This window comes from Giraffa tippelskirchi, chromosome 8 (genome assembly GCF_054371585.1).
Source record: "Giraffa tippelskirchi isolate mGirTip1 chromosome 8, T2T-mGirTip1v1.2.pri, whole genome shotgun sequence".
NCBI classification, from domain to species: domain Eukaryota; kingdom Metazoa; phylum Chordata; class Mammalia; order Artiodactyla; family Giraffidae; genus Giraffa; species Giraffa tippelskirchi.
Window position 1 is genome coordinate 154523752 of NC_137282.1, and position 25533 is coordinate 154549284.

At 45.1% G+C, this 25533-nt stretch overlaps 1 protein-coding gene across 27 annotated transcripts in view; it reads right to left on the bottom strand.

Moving 5' to 3' along the window:
• The window catches only part of JARID2 (jumonji and AT-rich interaction domain containing 2), a 258888-nt gene extending 235297 nt beyond the window's left edge, over positions 1 to 23591 (bottom strand). For 8 of the 27 annotated variants that reach the window (XM_081518202.1, XM_081518219.1, XM_081518207.1 and 5 more), the window contains exon 1: positions 186 to 734. Coding sequence is in view for 11 of the 27 variants with exons in the window: in XM_081518194.1 (XP_081374320.1) it covers positions 186 to 230 (45 nt within the window). In the remaining 16 variants the exon portion in view is untranslated. Of the gene's footprint in view, positions 1 to 185; positions 735 to 1119; positions 1403 to 2021; positions 2417 to 4353; positions 4525 to 7428; positions 7554 to 23467 lie in introns of those variants that run through there. The other 19 variants (XM_081518183.1, XM_081518189.1, XM_081518185.1 and 16 more) reach the window with 14 other exon arrangements.
• Positions 23592 to 25533: the final 1942 nt, after the last annotated feature.

The window sequence follows — 25533 nt, forward strand, 5'->3', positions numbered from 1 at the left end:
CTGTTTTTTCATCCAAACTAGGCAGACACGACTTTGCCTGAAAAGCCTTCTTTCAGAAAAGAAAGAAACAGCCTTATCGGACGCTGTGTTTCAAACCCTTCAGCTGCAGAATTATCTATAAACTTGACATTCACAGCCATTGCTTAAAACTACAAGTCAAAGGATGTGTTGTTAGGAGCACTTACGTATTTCTTCTGGATGATATTCCTCTTGGGTCTTTCCTTGCTCATTCTGAGATCCAAATGCTGATTGCAAAAGGGGACAATTGCTTCATGAATTTAAAGCCGTCAGAAATTTGCAAAAAAATATCCTGGTGGTTTTTATTGTTGTTGGTGGTGGCTGATCTTGTAATCCGACTTTTCTTCCTCTTTCCCCAAAGCCCGATTCGCCTTGAAATAAATCCGAAATTGGGAAGAGGAAAAAAAAAAAAAAAGCCAAAGACGAAGCAAACAAAAAAAAAAATTCACTTTAGTAAAACACTCATAATGGAAAATTTCCCCCGAAACACACACACACAAAAAAAAACCGACGCCCTTCACTCCCCCCCTTTTTCCTCCAAAAACTACATCAGCGAAACGTGAAGGTCCTTAGTGTCTGAGCTGTAGTTACATCTTGGAAAAGAAAAGGGAAAGATAAATAAAAAATGTTGGAAGTCACGTTTGTGCTGCAGCAGCAGTGCGAGCAGAAGAGTCAACTCCAGCAGCGGCGGCGGCGGCGGCGGCGGCGGCAGCACCACAGCGAGGGCTCGCCGAGTCTCTTTTTTCCAAGCCCCCTAACCAATGAGAGAGAGGCTATCCAGCCCAACTTTAAATGGACTCTGCTTTTATACAAGTTAGGGCTCCTCGGATAATTCCCCGCCGGACGCCAGCCGAAAACTCCCACAGCTGGGCCACCAGGCGCCCGCCTACTCCGGTGCCGACCGCCCCTGGCCCAGCCCAGAGGACCCCCACGGCCCCGTCGACGAGACACCCAAGAGGCCTCGACGAACCCTTCCCGGGCTACCCCGCAGGCATCGCTCCCACGCCGAGCCTAAGACTGGAATTGAGAGAGGCTCCCTAGCTCAATGCATGGCACGCTCGGTCGCTCCACCTCACCCCCTTTCCCCAGCTTGCCGCTCACCCTTCGGGCGCCACAACGCCAGCCCCCGCCACGCCTCGTGTCTACCTGCAGCCGGGCTACTGGGTGCCAGTGCCCCAGGACGCCTGGCCGCGGGGAGAGCCGCCTATTCCCGGGGCACCTTAGAATGGTCCCCTTGATCTTCTGGAAGTTGTAGTCCCCCGACTACAAAATGGCTATGGCCACGGGCGCTGGGAACTACAATTCCCAGCCTGCCCCGCAAGCCTGTCACTCAACTCCCCACCCCTCCTCCCCGCCCCCGCCCCCCTCGCCGGCCCTGCCAACAAACGCTTGGACGTGTCCCGCGTGTGACACTGAGCGAGGCTAGCTCGGGATTGGCCCGCAGAACGTGTGGTCCGCGAGCGAGGAACTCCCCACGCCGGCCCGCCCCCGCCCCCCGGCCGCGGCCCCCCTCCCCCCGCGGCGGCCGGCCCCCTCCCCGCGCGCCCCGCCCCCACCCGCGGCGCGAACCGCCTGTGGAATCGAGGAATCGCGCGCGCGCGCGCGCGCGCGCCGGTCCGCGCCGAGCGGTGGGGGAGGGACGCGCCGCGTCCCGGGGGAAGGCCTCGGAGCGTGGCGGCGCGGGGGGCGGTGTCGGCTGGGGGTTGGAGCCCGTCCTGAGGAAAACTGGGCCACGCACCAAGAGGAATCCTCGGTGCGAACTAGTTGATCGGCGGCGCCTGCTGCCTCGGCGGCACAGCCGGTGTCACCTCAGGACACCGCCTCGCGTCTCCACACGGAGCGTGCTGCGGTCGGGCTCGGGGGGAGCCCGAGGTCACCTCGCGGAAAGGCCACCTCTCGGCGCGGCACGCGGCCTGGCGGGCGAGGACGGCGTCGGGGGTGGGGGGACCCCAAAAGGGAAGCCCCGGCCGCCGCCTCCTACAAAAAAAAAAAAAAAAAATCACCGTGTTTTAAGAGAGCGCGCTGGATCTTGGCTGGTCCCGGCGTCTCTTGCGTCTGGAGTGCCTGTTAGCGAGGCTACAACGTTGAGGGGAAACGAGTGGAATATGGAGTCCGAGCCACACAGACCCGCACACCGCGAGGAAGCGTCTGGAACGCCGAGTGCCGGGAATACCACCCGCGGTAGCCACGCGAGAACCCGCGTTCTACCTGCCTCTGCCCCGTTGTGCTCATTTAATCGTTGATCTAAATGAAGGAGTTGGCCCCGGTGTATCTCTTCGGCCTTCGCCTTATTAGCTACTTCAAGTCTCTCTTAGCCTGTCTGCATTGTTAATTTCCTTATTCGCACCGTAAATGTAGAGCAGTGATGTTTTAAAGGATCTCCTCTCGGGCAATTCTTCTAGGAAACGGAAAGTGGAATTAAGTACGCTTCATACTCATTCCTGTACATTCAATTCTCCTTCCCATCCCCTAGATTCTCCTTATGTCGGAAGTATCATAATCGTTAGGTTTTATCTACAACAGTGTTTGAAGTGTTTGAGGAGTGTCTAGAAAGGTCTTAGAAACTGGAGGTGAGAGACCAGTCATACCGCCCTGGGCCCTTTCCTAAAAGGTACGGGATGGCCTCTCTGAGCTGGTCAATTTCCTCATCAACAAATTAGTGATCGTCGCATCTTATGGAGTGGATGTGTAATAATGTTAGCATGGTATGCTGGATCTTAGTTCCCTGATCAGGGATGGAACCCGTGGCCCTGAAGTGGAATCAGAGTCCTAACCGTTGAGCCGCAGGGGAATTGTCAATAAAGTGCTATTTTAAAATGCTTTTTAATTATGACTTTACCTTTTTATAAAAGATCTGCTTTCTAAATTGAAATAGTGTGTCATATGTTGATTTCAGTCATAAAAATAAATGACCTTCTGTGCCTTAGTATGGCACATATCCTGAAGGACCCAATAGAACAGATTACATTTTTCTATACTGGCCACCCAAGTGACTATACAAGTGACTTTTTACAATGAGGTGGCTTCAAGAGACTTTCTGATTATTATGACCTTGTATACTGGCAGTCTCCACTTCTCCACACTCAGGGTTTTAGCCAGCTCTCAGGAGGTTTAATGTTAGATCTGCCCTTCCCCAGGCAAAATTCTTAAGAACAAAGGTGGGTTTCTTCTAGGTTCTCTCAGCTAGCCTCTGAGGCTAGGCTTCTCTGTCCCCAGGCGGAGAACTCCCCTGCTGAGCTACCAACTCCAGGTCACCACATAAAAACCATACTAGTTGAGGCTAGAGGGCAGGCGAAAGGAAGGAATTTGCTCATTTCCAAAAGATTTGGATAACATTCATGTTGTTTTCCCTGAAAAGGAAAACAGACTGGTCTTTTTAGGGGTTGAAAGCTTTTCCTGTTGTGGAAGTAACTATCTCCTGATGAACTTCCTTTTACCTTTTCTGTCTTTTTACTCCTCTTTTTCGTTCTCTATCAGTGAATTATCACTCTTTCTCCTGATGATTTTAACCTCTTCCAGCACTTCTCCACCTCTTCAAGTCATGGTTTGAAGGATGGGAGGGTGGGGGAAGACCTCACTAGGTACAGTGTTGCTACAGGACCTACATGCCAGCACTGATCTCATCTGAAGACAGAGAGCACTCAAAAGTCCTTTGTTAAGAAGCACACGGCTCAGTAGAAAAAGCAGACTCATGACTGATTATGATACCTCTGAAAAGTACTGTATTTGCACTATGAAAAGGTGGTAAAGGGAATGCATTACTGAGGTGACCAGGAATGAAGGAGTTTTGAAGGATAAGTAGGAGTTCAGCAGTTTGAAGTATGCTGAGCAACTTTACTGCATTAAAAAAATAAAACCCTTAAGACCTAAAAAAAAAAAAACCCACACTCATGAAACCACACTCATGGATGAGACTCAGTTTTGCTTAGAAGTAACCAAAGATAAAACTGAGAGGTGAACAGGAGCCAGAACCAGAAAGGTTCTGCATGCCACTTTGGACTTTGCCTATAAGCTAAAAAGAAGCTCAGAAGGATTTTCACTAGAGGAATAGAGCGGCTTTGCATATTTGAAAAGTGATTCTGATTGTGAGAGATGAAGTTGAGAATTGAAGAAAAGAGAGGCAGGAAGAGGTAGAAACCAGTAGCAATGTACTTTCAGAAATAAGATGAGAAATGGTTATGATCTGAATCGAGCAGCAGAGGAAAGAGCAGAGAGAGCAGAGAACAGGTTGAGAAATATTTAGAATGTCAAAAGTCAACAGGACTTGGGAACTGGTTAGCTGGAGGGAACGGTGACTAATGGGGCAGAGTCTAAAAATCATTCCTTTAATCTTACCTTTTATGCTCTTAATTAGGTCAATTATCCATCATAGGAAGACTGGGAACATGATGGACGTGGAAGAGGTAACAAATCAGACAGGAATAAAAGCAGGCCCTTACTATTCTGAGTACAAATCTATATGGGCAACCATACTGAATCAAGCAGTCTAGTCCTCCACTTGATTTCCTATAAGAAATGACAAGGAAAGAATTAAAAAGTTAATAAAGACCAAGGACAGAAGAATAATGCACAGTCCTACATTATATGCATACTGAAACTTCCCTCTTAATGCAAGGAACAACACAAGTTATCCTAGGTGCTTTTAAACATGAATCAACTCCAAGGTTCTCCTAAGAAACAATTCAGGGTTCATCTTCTGCAGAAATCCTGCCTCAACAGCCCATCTTCCCCTACTGCCCTTTGTATAAGATACTTACATGCTTACATTCTCCAATTTTGTCTTATGTTCCCATCTCATCTCCAAATAAAGAAATAAGCTTTCTAAAATCAGAGACCAGGTTGTCTACTTCTCGTATTCTCCCTGAAGCTCCAGAAGCTTTTCAGAATTTGGAAGGGTCCAGTAATGCTTACTGATGAATATTTCACCCAAACTATAATGCCTGACTATTTAGAATTTTGCCAGCCACTTAGTCTGTTGACTTATCATCTCCAATTCTGTTTTGGAGCACCACTATTTTTCCTCTTACAGTATCCAAATTCAACACAGTGCTGTATACTCCTTAAGGCCCCAGCTCCAGTCTTACCTCCAGTTGAGGCTGGCTACTGGGCTTCCTCGCTCCTGAATTCTCATTGCCCCTGTTACTTCAGCCACATTTTTTAAAAATAAAAATTACAGAGACTTTGCTGGTGGTCCAGTGGGTAAGACTCTGAACTCTCAATGCAGGGAGCCTGGGTTCAATCCCTGGCCAGGGAACTAGATCCCACATGCATGCCACAACTACAAAGTCCACAGGCCACATGGAAGATCCTGAGTGTTGCAACCAAGACCCAGCACAGACAAAATAAATTATTTTTAAAATAATAAAAATTATATGTATTTAAGGTATGAGACAATGTTTGGATATGCATATTCATTTTGAAATGGCTGTTACAGTCAAGCTAATTAACATATCCCTCATCACGCATGGTTACCTTCAGCCCCATTTTTGAGCTTTTAAATTTTGCTCCACATCATCTTGTTTTCTGATTATATCATTTGTATGTCTCACCTCATTAGATTGAAAATTTCATGGGGCCATGTTTTGTCTCATACTGAGGCAGCCGTTGGGCAATAAGGTCCATCACTGGGTGGGAATCAGATATTCCTAACATTAATCCTGAGTGACCTTAAGCCATTCATTTGACCCCTGTGGGCCTTCACTTCATCATACATAAAATGAGAGGGTTAAATTCAATTATCACCAAAGAAATTTCTGGATCCAACATGCTCTAATCCTACCTTGACCTTTGGACTATGTTTCCTTGTTCCCCTCTCAGTGCTGGCCCCCCTAAGTAGACTTAAATACATAATTGTTAGGTAAGGATTACTAGGGCAAATATCTTTATATACTTATACATAATTAATTGCCTAATACAACTTTATATTTCTCTGTGATACGTGATACCTCATTTATATAGCTTGTTATAATGTTTAAAGCACAGTCATAATAATATAATTTAACCCATAAAACAACCCAGATTAACATGGGTCTTATCATCTTCACTCTTCCAATGTGAAAATGAAATATTAAGAGGTGCTGATTTGCTCACAGTCATATAACGAGTAGGGTGGTACAGCCAGGAGTCAAACCCAGGCCTCCTGCCTCCATATCCCCTGTGCAGGCCACCTCCCTTGTTTTCAAAAATGTGATCCAAGACACATTATTCCATGAAATGTTACCAGGTACTGAAAGAAAAGGATTCTTTGAGGAAATAGATTTGGAATTTCTAACTTACCCAAAGGTACTTTATTATAGAGTTTAAAATGCCTAAGAGGCATATAGTTTTCCAAACTACATTGGCCACAAAGCCTTTTTTTTAAGGAGCTGGTATCCATGAAACAGTCTCAGAGACATGATGAATTTATGCTTCAGAAATGATTGCTGACAATAATTCTTATCTAAGTGACTGAATACTTTATGATGTGAAGTTTCTAATTCTATATAGGTCTATCTTGGTATGGAGGGAGAAGAGAGTTAGGAGGAGGGATATAAAAATAATCTTTGACTGACATCAGGTTTATAAATAACTATAAGCCAGTGTACTTAGAAGGTGGGGGCTTCTGTTGAGAGAAGGTAGAACAGCTATTTCAAGCTGAGATTTGCGAGAGAGTATTTTAAAACACACTGGGAGGTAAACTGAGAAGTAAACAGCCTTCTTAAGAGTGAGTGATGTCAAGGAGACATTAGTTCTTTTTGTTATTCACTGCTTCCTGTCCCTGAATTTACAGTCTTTATTTGCTAAGCTTCACTGAAATGCCAGAGCACAAACCAGACACAATAAAATGATATTTTATCCTGGTTGACAGTGGACCTCGTTTAGACAAATCACTGAAAGTCCTTGGTTCTTTGGATTTTCTAAAAAATTCCGGACTATCATTACTATTCTGCTTAGATTATGTCTTGTGTTATTGAAAGAGAGCTGGCCCCGATTCAGAAACTGTCTGGTAAGGCAGCCAAGACGGGAAACCTGCAGTTCCTAAAAATAGAAGTTACTGTTTATAATAATACTGCACTCTGTGTTTGGGGGGAAGAAATCATATTGGTGATCAAGGAAACCACAGGGGATCATGATGAGGAAACTGAGGCAGAGAGAATTACGAGTAGGCAGAGAAAGAGGGAAGGAATCACATTAACCAAAACACCTTCTGTTGCAATTAAATGAAGCCCAAATGAAAATGCTAAGGAAAAAAAGGGGGCGGAGGGGTTTGCTTCATCTGACTGGAGAGTCTGGATTCCTAGTTTCAGGGCTACTAATGATGTCCTCATCTCCCCAGCCTCCTTCCTGCTCCTTCTCTCTCTACTCATCTCAGCAGTTCTTTCTTCTGTCAGCAGCCGGTGAAGATGGCTCCAAAGAAAACTTGTTTCTCACCATGGACATGGGGGTGGAGCACGATTTGTTATCAGGAGGGGTGGGAGAAAAACATTCTGGGTGGCAGAAAAGCGGTAGCAATCACAGCCTACCAAAGGAATCATTGGTTCTTCGCTTCTTCAGGGCTGCAGAAGGGAGGGAGGTAGGAGAAACAAGTATCAGTTCACCATCAGAAACCTAGAGGTGCGTTTGATTTGAGACCAGTCCAGCTCAGCCCCTAGGCTACATCCTCTCCTTCACCCCAACTTCCACAGTTTGAGGTTTTCACGGACACATAGCCGAGATGCTGGTTAATATCCATATCAGACGCTCTGCCCACGGGCTCCCTGTGCTGCTAAACAAAAACAGATCCTATCTCCTGCAAAATTGTAACATCTGCAGAGATTATGTTCTTTCCTGAAATTTTAGTGTTTCCAAAATCCCAGATTCATCCGTATTTTAACAGAAACACAGGACCATTTTTCTTTCTGATCGTACACACATTGTCAAGCATTCATGAAAAAAAAAAGAATTTGTTGAGCAAAGGATATAAAATTGAATAACACGAACCCTGTCCTCAAAACACACATACTAAGAGTCTTCCCTCGTGAAAGGAATGTCAGGGAAGACATTTGAAGGAAGTAGGGGACCTCTGGGCTCTACTCAACTGAGGGCTGGCCATGAGCTGCTCAGGTCCTGAGCCCCCCAGCAGACTACAGAAGAGACCCCATTCCTTAACTCCACTCCGGTCTACCCATCCTCAGCCTCAAGAATCCAGAAGGTCGGCCTCCTCTCCTTTTTCCTCCTTTCCTTTTCGCTTTCACTTGTTCACTGATTGATTCATTCGTTCATTCATTCATCCAAAGAGTACCCAGTGCCTGCTTAGAATGCTCCTCTGACTCTGCACTGTCCCCCCTCTCTTTCCTTGCAGTCCTCCTGAGGAAGCCAAGTAAAGCCCAACAGTCCTCGGACATGAAAGCACCTGCGGTGAGAAAAAGGGAGGAGGCACTGAACCCAGGTGAAGTCCAGGAAACCCAGGACAAGGCCAAGGGACCCTCATTGTCAGAATCTGGCCTTTCTTACTACAAAATGACAATGCCTTTTTGTGTCCATGTGTACATGTGCATGAGATAAGGGAGGTGAGGGGCTTTCAAACAGTGTGCAGTATCTTGGAGGGTTTTAGGCATTTATAATTGTAGACAAATACAAAGAGGAAAAACTACAGCATCGAGGTGATTATTTAATGTAGTAGAACTAACAGGTGAGATTGTACTAGGAATCTGAAGGCTTGGGGCTCAGTCTCAGTTCTTTTGTGACCTTGGACAAGTCACTTTGCTAGGCCTTACTTTCTTGTGAAAAAGGAGACAGTGGCTTAAATGCCCTCCCAAATCTACTATTCTATGATTCTATACAAATCAATACTAATCTGGATAATTTATAATCAGACTAATTTTACACATAGTTAATGTTGAAAATTTTAAGTAGAGCAGTAAATTCTTACATAGACACACACTGCAAAAATTGAGAGCAACAGGTCATGCTGTGTTCCTGATATATGAACAGCCATGCTTATCAAAAACCTATGAAAAGATAAACAGACAGGTAGGTAGTCACAGGTCATGCTGAAGGCACTCTGTTTGGGTCAGTATGTTTGAAGAGGAGATTAGGGTCCCAACTGATAGGAGAATCCTTATCACCCAAGCAACTTGGAACACAGAATAGGTCCCAAGAAATTCTCTCAACCTAGAGGGCAGGAGAAACCAGGAGGAAAGAGGCTAGATTTTCTGAAATTACTACAGCACAGATCCTTGGAAATTTCTCAGCCATGTTTATTTATTTAATTTTTGGCTGTGCGGCGTCTTTACTGCCATGTGGGCTTTTCTCTAGTTGTGGTGAGCTGGGACTACCCTCTACGTGGGGTGTGCGGGCTTTTCATTGTCATGGCTTCTCTTGTCGAGGAACACAGGCTCTAAGGTGCGAGGACTTCAGTAGTTGCAGCACGTGGACTCAGTAGTTGTAGCTCCCGGGCTCTAGAGCACAGGCTCAATAGTTGTGGCACACAGGCTTAGTTGCTCTGAGGCATGTGAAATCTTCCTGGATCAGGGATCAAACCTGTGTCTCCTGCACTGGCAGGTGGATTCTTTACTGCTGAGCCACCAGGGAAACCCTCAGCCATGTTAATATGCCTGCAGCTGTCCCAGACTTCTCCAGGTCTCAGACATGATCAGAATCTCCTTCCTTACACTCTCCATTCACCCACTTATAAGGTACCTAGTCCTTACCTAGCAAAGTACCTCCATATGGTACATAAATGCTTCTGAAATAAATGAATGGAATTTGACACCGTGCCAATGATCGCTTTGTTCACAAATAATTCTCTGCATCTGGAGTGCTCTTTCAAAGAGGTCAGCTTCCACCAAGGAGTTGCAATTATTGAGGAAGTGAAACTGATTGACAAGTGCCACTTAAGAGATCTCTGCTTTACTTCGCAGCCAGCACTTCTCTTGCGAAATGGCCAAAGAGGAGAGGACGAAATGAAACATTTCATGTTCCTTCAGTAACATAATATGCCCAGACATTTTCATAAAGCGAGTCTAAAACTCAAGATCGGTGTGGATATCTTCATCTGACAAATGATACTTGTCTGCTGTTATGGACTGAATTGTGTCCTCGACAAACATTACAATGTTGAAGTTCTAATCACCAGTATTTCAGAACGTGACTGTATTTGGAGATAGAACCTTGGAGAGATAATTAAGTTAAAACGAGGTCATTACAGTAGTCCCTGATCCAGCAACATGGGTGTCCTTATAAGAAGAGGAAATTAGGACACAGACACAAAGAGGGGAGACCATGTGAACACAAAGGGAGAAGACAGTCATCTACACACCAAGGAGAGAGCTTCAGAAGAAGATATGTTGGGGACTTCCCTAGTGATCCAGTGGTTAAGACTCTCTTCTCCTAATGCAGGGGGCCCAGGCTCAATCCCTGGTTAGGGAACTAGATTCCACTTGTCACAACTAAGAGTTCACATGTCACAACTGAAAAAAATCCCCTGCAATGAAGACCTGGCACAGCCAAAAACATTAACATAATAAGTAAACACTTTAAAAAAGAAGACAATGAGAATATGTGGGCAGATGCCTTGGTCTTAGACTTTTAATTCCCAGAGACATTGTTGTTGTTCAGTTGTTCAGTTGTATTGCACTCTTTGTGACCCCATGGACTGCAGCACACCAGGCTTCCCTGTCCTTTGCTATCTCCCAGAGTTTGCTCAGACTCATGTCCATTGAATTGACGCCATCCAACCATCTCATCCTCTGTCGCCCCCTTCTCCAGAGACATAAGGACATACGTTTCTATTGTTAAGCCAGCCAGTCTTTGGTACTTTGTTATAGCAGTCCCAGCTAATTAATATAGTTACTTTGTAAATTTAACCTTTCAAATAAAAATGACCAGTGCCCAAAAGGGCCTGAGGTTGAGTTGTTTTTCTTGCAATGGGAATAGGCTGGCCATAAGGCTCTCTGGTGGCATCCACTTCCCCTGTGACATGAGTTTACAAGATGAGTACGTGAGATTAGGATACTCTATAGATGGCACTCCTAGCACCTGATCTCTTAGCCACGGCCCACTGGATCCAAAGATTTACAACTTCCTGGGGTACGTGAGTGTGGGGCTTGGGGCAGGGTAGAGAGAAGGGATGAGGCGTCTCAGTTTTCCAGGACTGTTGCCCTAGGATGGGTCCGATATCCACAGCTGAGACAAGGGCCTCCCTTCTAAGAAAACTGCCTGTCCCCTCCAGCTTTCATACTAGGTTCCTGCTTTTCTCCAGGATCTAGCACTTGCAACTGGCTGAGAGTTTTTTCTCCTGAAGAATGGGGAAAGACGAGTTTCAAAAAAACACTGAATGTCTTTTTCTGCCTAAAAATTTTTCTTCTCTTCCCCCAATTTTTAAATAAAGCAGCAGCCAAAGAATTTGACTTTGCTGGTTTCATAGATGGGCTTATACTGTAGTAGGATTATTTAAGCTCAACTTCAATTTTTATAACAGCCGTCAATAATTTTGAGGGATTTCCCTGGTGGCCCAGTGGTTAGGACTCTGTGCTTCCACCATAGGGGGCACAGGTTCAGTCCCTGGTTGCAGAACTAAGATCCTGCATGCTGAGGGGTACAGCTAAAAAAATTAAATAAAATTTTTTTTAAAATATATAGTTTAGAAAAAAATAATCATTTTGAAAGCCCAGGATAATGCTTTACAAAGGTAACTGGCTTGTTATTTATCCAGGGCCCAAATCATTATCTAGGTGAAGAGAGGCACTTAAAATATCTCCCTTCTTAAATCTAAGGTCAAGGTTAACCACAGATCATTTGCTTCCCTTTTTAGGTAGTGAATTGACCCACATACTTTAGAGTGCTACCATTAGAATATCATTTTTTTTAAAAATATTTATTTATTTGGCTGAGCTAGGTCTTAGTTATGGCATATGAACTCTTAGCTATAGGATGTAGGATCTATTTCCCTGACCCTGGATCAAACCTGGGCCCCCTGCACTGGGAGCGAAGAGTTTAGTCCCTGGAATATCATTCTTGAAAAGAAAAGAAAATTTCTCCCTTTGGGATAAGGCTCTCTAAGAGCTAGGGATATATTATTTTTAAATGCAAGTTCTACGAGAGAATTAATACACTATTTTGTCAGTCACTAATATGTTATCACGAATTAAGTATCAGAGATTAGCAAACCAGACTTCCAGCAAGGTCTAAGGAAACAAGGAAATGTTGATATGTATGATACTTGCAATAAAGTATCTTTTATAACACATCATTCTTATCAACAAAATGGAGCAAATCGTCACATACCCTATTATGGATTTCGAGGAGGAGAAAACATTAGAAATACAAAAGCCAACTGAAAGGAAAAACCATATAGAAACACGTGTATGATTGTAGATCTCCTGTAGTATGTGACACAGGAAGAAGAGTCATTTATCATGGATTCCTTTTTTTAAAAATATATTCCCCGTAGCTCAAATGGTAAAGAATCTGCCTGCAATGCAGGAGACCAGGGTTCAATCCCTGGGTCAGGAAGATCCTCTGGAGAAGGGAATGGCAATCCACTCCACTATTCTTGCCTGGAGAATCCCATGGACAGAGGAGCCTGGCAAGCTACAGTCTGTGGGTTTGCAAAGAGTCGGACACGACTGAGTGACTAACACACACAATGGGTTTATTTATTTATCTTTTGGCAGCACTGGGTATTCCTTGCTTTTGCTTGGGCTGCCTCTAGTTGCAGTGAGCGGGGGTTACTCTTTGTTGCGATGCATGGGCTTCTCATGGCAGTGGCTTCTCTGGTTGTGGAGCATAAGCTCTAGGTGCGAGAGCTCCGTAATTGCAGCGTGTGGGCACACAGGCTCAGTAGTTGAGGCTCTCCGGGCTCTAGAGCGCAGGCTCAGTAGTTGTAGCACTTGGGCTTACTTGCTCTGCAGCATGTGGGATCTTCCTGGACCAGGAATTGAACCCATGTCCCTTGCATTGGCAGGCAGAATCATATACTCTATGTCACCAGGGAAGTTCTATTATGGATTCTTGAGCGTAAGTTCATGAGTGACAGCCCTGACCAGGGAATGGTTGGATCCAGGAAAGAGTCACCTTTCGGTTTGGTTTATCTAAAACTTGCCCAGTATTATCACTGAAAGTGCTGACCTCACCATCATGGGTGCGTCACCCCAGCTTAGAGAGACATTCAAGACCATAAACTCCAAGAGGGCAGAAGTTTTGTTCCCCTCTTGACTGTACATGCAAATGAAGGGTGGAACAGGTCCTCAATCAAAATTTTCATTATGATGGAATCAATGAATGTCCCTGAACAAGGACCATTCCCATTGTACCCATTTCTCTGAAGACTTCGGGGAAAAGCATGACATAAATCCCAGATACCAGGGAGCATCATTCCTTTGGCCTCTCTGGTCCACAAAGGAGTCTTTCTTCAACTGTATTACCTTTCCAGGACCCCCAGGAAACTCTTGCAATTCTTGTCAGTCTTAGCCAAACACAGAAGTCTCGAGACTGACCTGGAGGTGACTCTTTCACAGCTGGGACTTTAAAACCAGCTGCCGAGGGGAATCATGGGAGTGGCAGACCTTCCCAAATCCAAGGTTAATAGGCTGTGAATTGCACTCTCCTCACTTCAGAAATTGTTTTAACCTGCTTGAGGAGAAGAACGTGGGGACAGCACCAGAGGCTAGAGGACAGCTGACAATAATGCTCTCTGCGCTCCTCACCCCTGCCTCTCCCAACTCACTTGCCCCCCTCCTTCCTGAAAACACCAAGCATTCAGATGTATATTAATAGTAGATATTTATACAGCCTACCCGATGTGAATTCAAATATATTTCCAAGTCATTAGGGCCAATTACTCACCTTTGGGCCCTGTAATATCATTTGTTCCCTGCCAAACGGATTGTTTTTCCTGTCGCAAATGTGATAAATCCTGCAGAGTGCTGCTCAGTCATGTTTAAACTGATTCAGCTTGGTTCAGGGTTGGGGTGAATGAATGAGTGGATGAGTCATGAGGTGTAGAGCTCACGTGTGATCCTTTTAATTTGAGAATTCCATGCTATTGAGGAGAATGGACTGACTTGGAAGGCACTAGTCTGAATTCTGGTACTATTTATTTCCTTTAATTTGACCAAGGCCTGAAAGAATGCAAATATTTTCTTTTGCCTTTATTTTGGCTGTGAAGGATCCAATTTTCTTTCTTCTCTAGCTTTCACAGATGTATTAAATTACATTCTGTGTCTAACTGTGCTAGGATTTGAGGAGGTTAGAAAAACAATGATAAAATAGTCCCTGTCTTGTGGGAGACTGCAGTCTATCTGAAAGAAAAGATAGGCACACAAGAAAAAAAAAAAAAACAACTATCAACAATAAACTTAATTGTCTCCATGATTAGGTTTTGAAAATGGTCTTGTAATGGCAACCCACTCCAGTGTTCTTGCCTGGGAAATCCCATGGACAGAGGAACCTGTCCATGGGGCTGCAAGAGTCAGACAGGACTTAGTGACTAAATAGCAACAGCAGTGATACACTATGTATGCTGTCCCAGACCAGCCCTATGAGAATCACTTGGGACTTACAGGAATTCCAAATTCTTGGGTTCTCTACCCTACCCCAGGGAATGAAAATTTTAGGGGCAGGGCACAGCAATCTGGGTTTTAACAAGCCCTTTGGTGGGTGTGATACTTATCTAGGTTTGAGAACTTCTTGGGTAGATGTTTTACTTCCCAGAAGTTTGGGAGAGTAATGTGGAAAGTGGGAAAGGATATGAACTGAGTTTGGCCTGTCAATTCCTCTCTCGACTTCATTCCCCAAATTACCTAGTAAATCTCTGTATAAATAACTCTCTAAAACTGTAGTGTTTTTTGTTTGGTTTTTTATGTTGTTTGCTTTTGGCAAGACCTCAAAACATGATTTATTGTGTTGACCTCATTACTTTTTTTTTTTTTATTTTTTTAAAATTGGAGTACAATTGCTTTACAATGTTACATTAGTTTCTGCTGTACAACAATGTGAATCAGCTATATATGTATACATATATCCCTTCCCTCTTGAGCCTCTCTCCCACCCCATAACTGTAGTTTAAAAAAAAAGAAAAAATGAGATCACTGTGTTAATAGGCATTTATTTGGGCTTCCCTGGTGGCTCAGGGGTAAAGAATCCACCTTCTAATGTATGAAACACAGGTTCCATCCCGATCTGGGAAGATCCCACATGCCAAGGGGCAACTAAGCCCTGCCACAGCTATTGAGCCTGTGCTCTAGAGCCCCAGGGGCCACAACTACTGAGCCCATGTGTCGCAACTACTGAAGCCCAGTTGCCTTAGAGCCTGTGCTCTGCAACAAGAGAAGTCTACACGCCACAACTAGAGAAAGCCCATGGAGCAATGAAGACCAAGCACAGCCAAAAATAAATAAATTAAAAAAAAAAAAAAGGCATTTATTTGTGATTGTCTTAGCTCTCTTCATTAAGCTGTAAACTCCATGAAGGCAGTTTCTTCTTTGCTAGTTTCTGCCCAACTCTTGACTGTATGCTGAAGATAAAAGTTTAATATAGTTCTTGCTGGATTGTATATTTCCATGATGTTATACTTCCCCATGATTTGCTAAATATATAGTGTTGCTGTGCTTCGTCGCTCAGTCATGTCCGACTCTTTGTGACCCCATGGACTGCAGCCCACCAGGCTCCTCTGTCCATGGGGATTCTCCAGGCAAGAATGCTGGAGTGGGTTGCCTCGCCCTCCTTCCGGGGATCTTCCCAACCCAGGGATCGAACCCAGGTCTCCCTCATGCAGGGAGATTCTTTACCATCTGAGCCACCAGGGAAGCCCTAAATATTTACTAAGAGCCTATAATGTGCCTGATAATTGATAGTGACAGGAGTAAAAAGTCCCGTAAGAAATGACCCTTGCCCCAGTATCTAGTTGAAACAAAAATATACCCTCTAGAAAGATTAAAGAACGTCGCAAGGCAACAGAGGGCTCAGTACAAATAAAGATTTAGATTAGATTATTAAAGGCCATAGGATTCAGAAAAGGACAGAGAGTGAGCCAGTGGGTGGAGAGGGGGTGGAGCTTGAGCAGGGTTGGGCTGCCCTGAACAATGGGGAAAGGGAGAGGAGGGCTGGAACAAAGGGGACTGGATGACCTAGAGCAAGATGTGGAGAGAGTCTAGGAGCCTCAGGGTGAGCACCTGCTTCACAGGTGCCAGTGGAGTTGGCAGAGGGTTAGAGCAGAGAGGGTTGGGTTTAAGGTCCTTACTATAGAGCCAGGATGGCAGCTTGGCTAAGAATTTTTCCCTACCTTGTATGATTTCTTTTATTTTGTTTTGCAGGCAGGGCAGATAGGGGTAGACCACGAGCCTTGTGTGGAAGGAATTGGAGGTTGGGAAGGAGAGAAGGAAAGGATACTCAGTCCCATTTATGGGCCTGAGATGGAAGAGTGCAGCTCCTCCCTGAAGGAGCTCAGTGATGCGAGGCTGAATACCATACCTCGTGCAGTGCCATGAACAGTACTGACTGAAGCAGAGGTGGGAATTTCTAGTCTGGGCTATCAGGGAGGGCTTCCTGGAGGAAGGGGCATCAGAAATGGAGCCCCTCAGTGGCTAACTGAGTGAAGTTAGCCAGGGGCAAAAGTGGACAAAGGAACAGAAGACACAGAGGCACCAAAGCAAGATGGAGCCGGTGGTGGTGCAGGAATTACAAGCCAGTTGGTTCTCTTTGGCAAAGGTGAATATGAGCAAGTGACCAGAGGTGAGTCTTGGAAAGATGGGCAGACAGACGTGAGGTCATGATGGGGTGATGCGTGGGTGTGGCCAGGACAGCAGTTTGAAGAGGACACTCTGATGGGAGTCTGAACCGAGGAGACAGGCCAGCAGGGCATTTAGAGAGGTGAAGGGTGAAAGGCCAGACCTTGGGCAAGAAGAGGACTGTGGCAATGTCACAGAGCTTTTGAGTGGAAGAACCAGCAAGGCTTGGTGCCAAGGGTTATGTGGGTGGAGGAACAGAAAAGGGCCAACATTTAAAATACATAGTTTTGGGGCAACCGTGGTGGTCCAACGGTTAACAAGCCACCTTGTAATGCAGGGGACACCAGTTCGATTCCTGGTCTGGGAAGATCCCACATACCCCAAGGCAACTAAGCCCATGCACCACAACTACTGAGCCCACGTGCACCAACTACTGAAGCCCACGCACCCTAGAGCCCGTGCTCTGCAACAAGAGAGCCCTCTACAATGAGAAGCCCACACATCGCAACTAGAGAAAGTCTGAGAGCAGCTCTGAAGACCCAGCTCAACCAAAAATAAACAAATAAACATGAACAACAACAACAACAAAATAAAATATATAGTCTTTTGAGCCTGGGCAGCTCAGAGAATGCTGTTACTGTTGAGAGAAATAGGGAAGTTCAGAGGGGAAACTGGTTTTTGGGAGAGGAAACCGGGGGTGGGGGAAAGATGATTATTTCAGTTTTGGACACGTTGTTTGTTCTCTTGAGCTGCTTTGTTTGGTTTCTGTAGTTGTTTCTTCTTCCCTTAAAACCTAGTTTCAGTGCTTAGAGGGGGGGGAAATAAAAAGAGCCCAGTTTTGTATTTTGCACAAGACCAAAGTGAATCTGTTTATACAACCTAAAAGGACCCAAGGGCCAAAGGGATCAATGAACAACCGAGTGGTTCCACATTTTCAGCGCCAGTTGCCAAGGTGAGGAGGTGCACGGAGGGAGGAAGTGCTATCCGATGTTTCTGTCTTGTTATCCCAGCCACCGAGGAAGAGAGGCTTGGGCCCCTCACCTGGTTGTCTGGCTTTTGTTTTTCTCAGGAGTCCTTATTCAAAGAATTAGGACTTCCCAATGGAGCTGTCAGAGGAGAGGCATGGGTCTGTCACCCCAGGCCATCCTGGCTCAGCTTCCTAGCGTGTACGTGCTCAGTCCTGTCCAACTCTTTTGCGGCCCCATGGACTGTAGGCCTGGAATCAAGATTGCCGGGAGAAATATCAACCTCAGATACCCAGAAGACTACCCTTATGGCAGAAAGCGAAGAACAGCTAAAGAGCCTCTTGATGAAAGTGAAAGAGGAGAGTGAAAAAGTTGGCTTAAAACTCAACTTTCAAAAAACTAAGATCATGGCATCCGGTCCCATCACTTCATGGCAAATAGACGGGGTAACAATGGAAACAGTGACAGACTTTATTTTCTTGGGCTCCAAAATCACTGCAGATGGTGACTGCAGCCATGAAATTAAAAGACGCTTGCTCCTTGGAAGAAAAGCTATGACCAGTCTAGACAGCATATTAAACAGCAGAGACATTACAGCCAACAAAGGTCTGTCTAGTCAAAGCTATAGTTTTCCCAGTAGTTATGTATGGATGTGAGAGCTGGGCTATAAAGAAAGCTGAGCGCCTAAGAATTGATGCTTTTGAACTGTGGTGTTGGAGAAGACTCTTGAGAGTCCCTCAGACTGCAAAGAGATCAAACCAGTCAATCCTAAAGGAAATCAGTCCTGAGTATTCATTGGAAGGACTGATGCTGAAGAGCTGAAGCTCCAATACTTTGGCCACCTGATGCGAAGACATGACTCATTAGAAAAGACTCTGATGCTGGGAAAGATTGAAGGCAGGAGGAGAAGAGGGTGACAGAGGATGAGGTGGTTGGAGGGCATCACTGACTCAATGGACATGAGTTTGAGCAAGCTCCGTAAGTTGATGGACAGGGAAGCCTGGCGTGCTGCAGCCCATGGGGTCACCAAGAGTTGGACACGACTGAAAGACTGAACTGACTGGACTGTAGCCCGCCAGGCTTCACTGTCCGTGCAATCCTCCAGGCAAAAATACTGGAGTGGGTTGCCATTTCCTTCTCCAGGGGATCTTCCCGACCCAGGGATGGAACTCGTGTCTCTTGCACTGCAGGAGGATTCTTTATGTTGAAAAGCATTCTAAACTGATTCTGGCTCTCTGGGAACAACAACTAAGGTCTCTACAGACACTCACTGACCTCGTGTATTTTCATGTTCTGCTCTGGCTGGTGTCTGGTGCTACCTGTCAGAGAGAAAATAGGGCAACCTGACTCTCCTGCTCACTGAAGTGGAGAAAGCCCCACGGTGTGGGGTCAAGGAGGGACAGATAGCCTGACCCTGACTCCTCTCCACAGAGGAAAGAGAAGAAGCAGGTTGCAGTGAGGCCAGGTGACCCCGCTCTGTCTCCTACAGATTCTTTCAAGCCACTAGCCACGCTGCCTCTTCAACGCTTGCCCGTATGGAGAGCAACCCTACTGGACCTCTTTAACCACAATATGTTTACCTTGATTTTGTGAAGTCAGGCTAACCCTACCTGCATGACTTCCTTAGCAGGACCAAAGCACTTTTGAAAGATAAAATTCCTTTAGGAATAAGAATAACTTTCTTGGGCTTCCCTGGTGGTCTAGTGGTTAAGAATCTGACTTGCAAAGCAAGGGACACTGGTTTGATTCCAGGTCTGGGAAGATGCCACAGGGCGAATGAGCCCATGTGCCTCAACTACTGAAACCCGCGTGCCCTAGAGCCCATGTTCCACAACAAGAGAAGCCGATGCAATGAAAAGTCCGTGCACTGCAACTGTGCTAGCCCCCACTCATTGCAACTAGAGAAAGCCCAACTACAGCAACTGAAGACCCAGAGCAGTCAAATAAATATTAATTAATAAAAAATAAAGTTAATTAATTTAAAAAAATAAAGAATAACTTTCTTAAGTTGGGATGTCAAGGAACTTGGGCCAGCTGCTGTAAAACCAAGGAGAAACCCTGGTGTCATTCCTGACTCCAATCTCTATCTTTCTCCTGGCCCCAATTGCCAATCAGTCACCTGCCTCTTCCTCTTATAAAGTATCCTTCAAACTCATCCACGTCTCTCCATCCTCCCCGTTAACCTAGACCTTCGACTCTTGCCTGTTCCACGGTAATTCCCTCCAAACTGGCCTTTCTGCCCACACACTGCCCAGGTACCATCCAGTGAAGAGAGTCTGGTCTTTCCACAACCCAAATCTGGTTCTGTCCTGTGGAGGATCGTCTGTGGGGGTGGCCGCCAACAGTTCCTCCCATCCCTGTACGTGTGCTCTTCCCATGAAAAGGTGGAATCTATTTCTCCTTGTCTTGAGTCCGGGTCTTATGACTTGCTTCTACCAACAGAATGTCATTAGTCGTGGAAATGACATTCTGGGACTTCTAAACCCAGAAGTTAAGAGCTTACCTTCTGTTTTTCCTCGCTTGGGAGTCAGCTACCATGGAAAGAAATTTGGGCCAGATAACCAGATGATAACAGACCAGCTGGAGAGACAGAGGATCAGCCAGGCCCTTGTAGGCTGCAGCCCAGCGGAGTGAGCAGAGTGAGCGAGGCCATATGCACATTCTGAACCTTGGGAATCTCAGATTCTCCCGTTCCAGTAAACCACAGCCACCCCAGGGAGTAAAGAAGAGCTCCATTTGCAGAATCATGAATAAATTAGATTGTGTTAGTTGCTCAGTCATGTCCAACTCTTTGTGATCCCATGGACTGTAGCCCACCAGGTTCCTCTGTCCAGGGAATTCTCCAGGCAAGAATACTGGAGTGGGTTGCCATTTCTTTCTACAGGGGAACTTCCAAACCCAGGGATTGAACCGGTGTCTCCTGCCTTGCAGGCAGATTTTTTATCGTCTGAGCCACCAGGGATGCCGAGATAAACGGTTACTATTGTTTAAAGCCTTTTAAGCCACAAAGTTTTGGTGTGGCTTGTTACATAGCAATGATGACTGAAACACATCCTACTGGTAGAATCAACTTCCCTTAAGATGGTTCTGACCTAGCCTCTACATCTTTAACCTCATCTCTCGCCATTCCACCTCGTCTTCTACTCTAGACTTTTGCACACATAGACTATATCCCTCACATTCTCCATAGTCCTACATGGTTGTCATCCCTCAGCTTCCTTCTAGGTAGCATCACTTCTTCCCAGAAGTTTTTGATTCCATGAGAATACATTATGGGCCTTGTGTACAATAACATATAGGTTTCAGGTGTACAAATAATGGTTCACAAATTTTTTTCTTTTTGGCTACACCATGCAGCTTGCAGGATCTCAGTTCCCTGATCAGGGATTGAACCTAGGCCAGGGCAGTGGTTAGGGTATCTGAACCCGAACCACTAGGCCATTAGGGAACTCCCATGAATCACAAATTTTAAAGATCATATTCCATTTATAGTTAGTTTAAAACATTGGCTATAGTTCCTGTGTTGTACAATCTACTACTATACTTTTTTTTCACCGCTCCACACAGTCTGAGTTCCCCAACCAGGGATCGAACCTGAGCCCCTTGCATTGGGAGCATGGAATCTTAACCATTGGACCATCAGGGAAGTCCCATATTCCTTTTATTTTTTCTGGAGCATTCAAAAATAAATCCCAGACATTGTTCCATTTTACCTATAAATACCTCATTTATATATATATACATAACTCATATATATATATAGTAGATAATGTGCCTTTATCGCTCCATCTAGAACATAACCATCATACCATTTCATACCTACCAAAATCAGCAATAATGCTTTAACATCAGCTAATATCCTGTCTATATTCAATTTTCCTGGGATTTTCTTTCTTAAGCTGCTTCATTCAGATCAGAATCTAAACAACTTCCACATATATTTTTTCTGTATGTCTCTTTTAATCTCTTTATTTCCCCACCACTTATTTGTTGGAGAAATCAAATTGCTCATCCTATAGAACTCCCCAGTACACCTGCATCCTTATGAACATAAAAAAGTATGTTTCTAAAAAAAAAAAAAAAAAAGTATGTTTCTATACAGTGCACTACATACAATTCATCTATGCACATTAAATATATTAGAACACTCTGTGAACACTCTATTACAAATATTAAACACTTCCACATTCAGCAATTTTTTATTGAGCATCTACCCTGTAGAGGCTTCTCCTTCTAACTTCTCAGTTAATGGGAAACATCTGCCACACAAGTAGATGTCTTGTCTCCTCTATTTCCACATCATAGATCTGGACATGAGTCCTGCTAATGAACTCAGTGAAGTGAAGTCGCTCAGTCGTGTCCGACTCTTTGCGACTCTATGGACTGTAGCCCACCAGGCTTCTCCATCCATGGGATTTTCCAGGCAAGAGTACTGGAGTGGGTTGCCATTTCCTTCTCCAGGGGATCTTCCTGACCCAGGTACCAAACCCAGGTCTCCCGCATTGCAAGCAGATGCTTTACCCTCTGAGCCACCAGGGAGGCTCAATGAACTCAGACTCACCACTTATTCCCGCTTACTTTCCACCATCAGTACTCTAAGAGCTTCTCAACTCAGTCTGAATTTCCACAGTGGACTAGCTCTGTGTAAGCTTTAGGGTGCCTTGTCTGTTTACCAAATGGTTAAATAAAGGTATTCTTAGTACATAGCATATTCTCCTACATACAGGAGGTACTGCATAATTATTGATTATGAGTAAATAAATGAACTTCTTCCTCCAAACTTTATTTCTCATCAAAGAAGCGCACTTAAGACTAGATTTGTCTTTCTAAAAGGTCATCATTCCCTTCTTTACTGAGCATACTAGCTGCTCAGTGATGAGCTAGAACCTGCTCATACTGCTTTACAAGAGTCAATTGCTAAATTTTCAGGAATTTTGTGAACTGCTCCCCCTCCTACCCCACCCCCCACCCCCCACCCCCCGCACCATGCAGCATGCAGGCTGTCATTTGCCTGACCAGGGATCAAACCCATGCCCCTTGCACTGAAAGTTTGAATTCTTAACCACTGAACACCAGGGAAGGGCCCTGTGAGGTGGTTGACATCACATTGATAGACTGAAACTGTCCATGATAAGAATATTAACAGCACAGAAATTTGCAAATGCTCTAAATCAGGTCACAGTGTTTAATACAGTCTCAGCACATGTTTGGTTATTGTAACACACAAAACCTGTACTGGCTCCCATCATTTATTGTAAATGCAGAAAATGCTCTGCTTGGTCTTGGACTCTGCAATTTGGCCTCCTCTTATGTATCAAAAATGTTTTTCTGGGGACTTCCCTGGTGGTCCAGAGGCTAAGACTCCAAGCCCCCAACACAGGGGGCCCAGGTTCCATTGCTGATCAGGGAACTAGATCCCACATGCTGCAAATAAAGATTCAGCACAGTCAAATAAATAAATAAACATTTTAAAATATTAAAAATTTTTAAAAAGTTAATGTTTTTCTGTACCTTCTGCAGGAACCATCCAGAATAAATTGACTGCCCTCACTGCTCCATTCTCCAAACATTTAACATCTTTTATTGAACTCTAAGCTTCATTAAAGCAGATATCTACCTTGGAAAACCAGTTCCCAGCACAATGCTTGCCACAGAACAACGATAACTAACATTAATTGAGCACATACCGTGTGCCTGGCTTTTTCTATTAATGAATCCTCAAGTTTATGAGGTAGGTATTATTGTCTCCTTTTTTCAAACGAGAAAACCAAGCACAGAAACTTCTCATCCCCTCACCTCCATCTCAGTGAACGTTTCCATCTTCCACCCAGTTGCTCAAGACATTAACCTGTTAGGTAGTTAGACAAGGAAACAGGAGTCCAAAATGGCGGTGGCTAAAAGGCAAGGAAGGGAAAAGCCCGCGAAAATAGAACAAAGGAAGGTCAAAGGAAGGTCCGAGGACTGGAGTGAAGACCTCAGTTAGAACAAACAACACTCCTGGCTAAGCCCAATTTGCATAGGGCAGGCCCAGGGGGAGGAAAAAACATATAATAGGAGGAGCCAAAGCGCTCTCTCCCCTTCCCCCACGTGCCTGCGCGCGCGCGCGCGCGCTCTCTCTCTCTCTCTCTCTCTCTCTCTTCCCGCCACCCCCCTCCCCCGGGTGCTGGGGCTTTCTCTTCGTGTCTTTGGGTCAACGGTCAACATGGATGTTCCTGCTATTATCTAAATAAAATAGAGCTGTAACACGGAGCTGTAACACTTATTTGTCTAAGAGCTATAACACTGTCGGTTCGAGACCTGAGAGCTATAACACGGTCTGTCCAAGACCAGAGAGCTGTGACACGCCAAGGGCTTTAATGTCTGTTACTCCACATCTTTGTTGTGATGAGACAGAACCAAGGAGCATACCCTTGCCTGACAAACCTATGAGTCATCTTTGATTCTTCTTTTCTCTGAATATCCCAGCAGCCAAGCTCATCAGATCCTGTTGTCTCTACCACCAGGATATACCCTGAATCCGAGACAGTCCACTCCTTTCAATTGCTGATAACCTAGTTAATTGACCTTTTACTTGGATTACTGATTTCCAAGTTGGTAGTGTTCCCTTGACTCTATTCTTCAAATGATGGTCTTTTATTTTTTTGGCCCAGCCAGGGATTGAACCCAGGCCATGGCTGTGAAACTGCCAAATTCTAACCACTAGACCACCAGGGACTTCCTAAAGAGGTCTTCGAAAAATGTAAGTCAGATGATGTAATTCATCTGAGTAAAAATGAATTCCCACAGCACTTGTTAAAGTAACCAAACTGGGCCCAAGATGGAATCGCTCATGCCCAGCCCCGAATCAGCAAACCAAATTTCACTAAGGTTCTAGGCTTGTCTTTCTCAGAAAAGGAATCCCTGGGTCTACCAACAAGCACCTGTTTGCTCAGCACAAGTCATATCACTGGCTATAAGACTCCCCTTTGGTCCCTATGAGGAAAGTACCTTGCTTCATGTGCTCAGTTGCCCAGTCGTGTTTAATTCTTTGCAAGTCCATGGACTGTACCCCACCAGGCTCCTCTGTCCATGGAGTTTTTCAGGCAAGAATAATGGAGTGGCTTGTCATTTCCTACTCCAGGGGACCTTCTCAACTCAGGGATCAAACCTTTGTCTTTTGTGTCTCCTGCATTGGCAGGTGTATTCTTTATCACTGTGCCACCTGGGAAGCCCCCATACTTACTTAATCTTAGCCAAAAGACCTTGCTAACCAATCAGCAAACACCTTGTTCCTGCTCATTTTGGTCTATAAGCCCTGCTGCTGCTGCTGCTGCTGTGTCGCTTCAGTCGTGTCCAACTCTGTGCGACCCCATAGACGGCAGCCCACCAGGCTCCTCCGTCCCTGGGATTCTCCAGGCAAGAACACTGGAATGGGTTGCCCTTCCTTCTCCAGTGCATGAAAGTGAAAAGTGAAAGTGAAGTCACTCAGTGGTGTCCGACTCTTCATGACCCCATGGACTGCAGCCTACCAAGCTCCTTCGTCCATGGAGGTTTTCCAGGCAAGAGTACTGGAATGGGGTGCCATTGCCTTCTCCCTATAAGCCCTGAGCTCCTGCATTTTCACCTTCCTGGGAAGGACTGTTCAGATTTCCCCCATCTGAGATTTTCCCACAGGTCTTAGCATAGAAGTCACTTTCTTGGCAGGACCGTCTCTGACCTCTACCCCAATTCTCATACGTTACTTTGTGTAAGACGTTCATTACAGCCATACACACACACACACACACACACACACACACACACACACATATTTGGTATTACTGTTGGTCTCTTTCAGCAGAATGTAAGTTCTACAAGTGCAAGATGCCTTGTGCCCAGCAGAT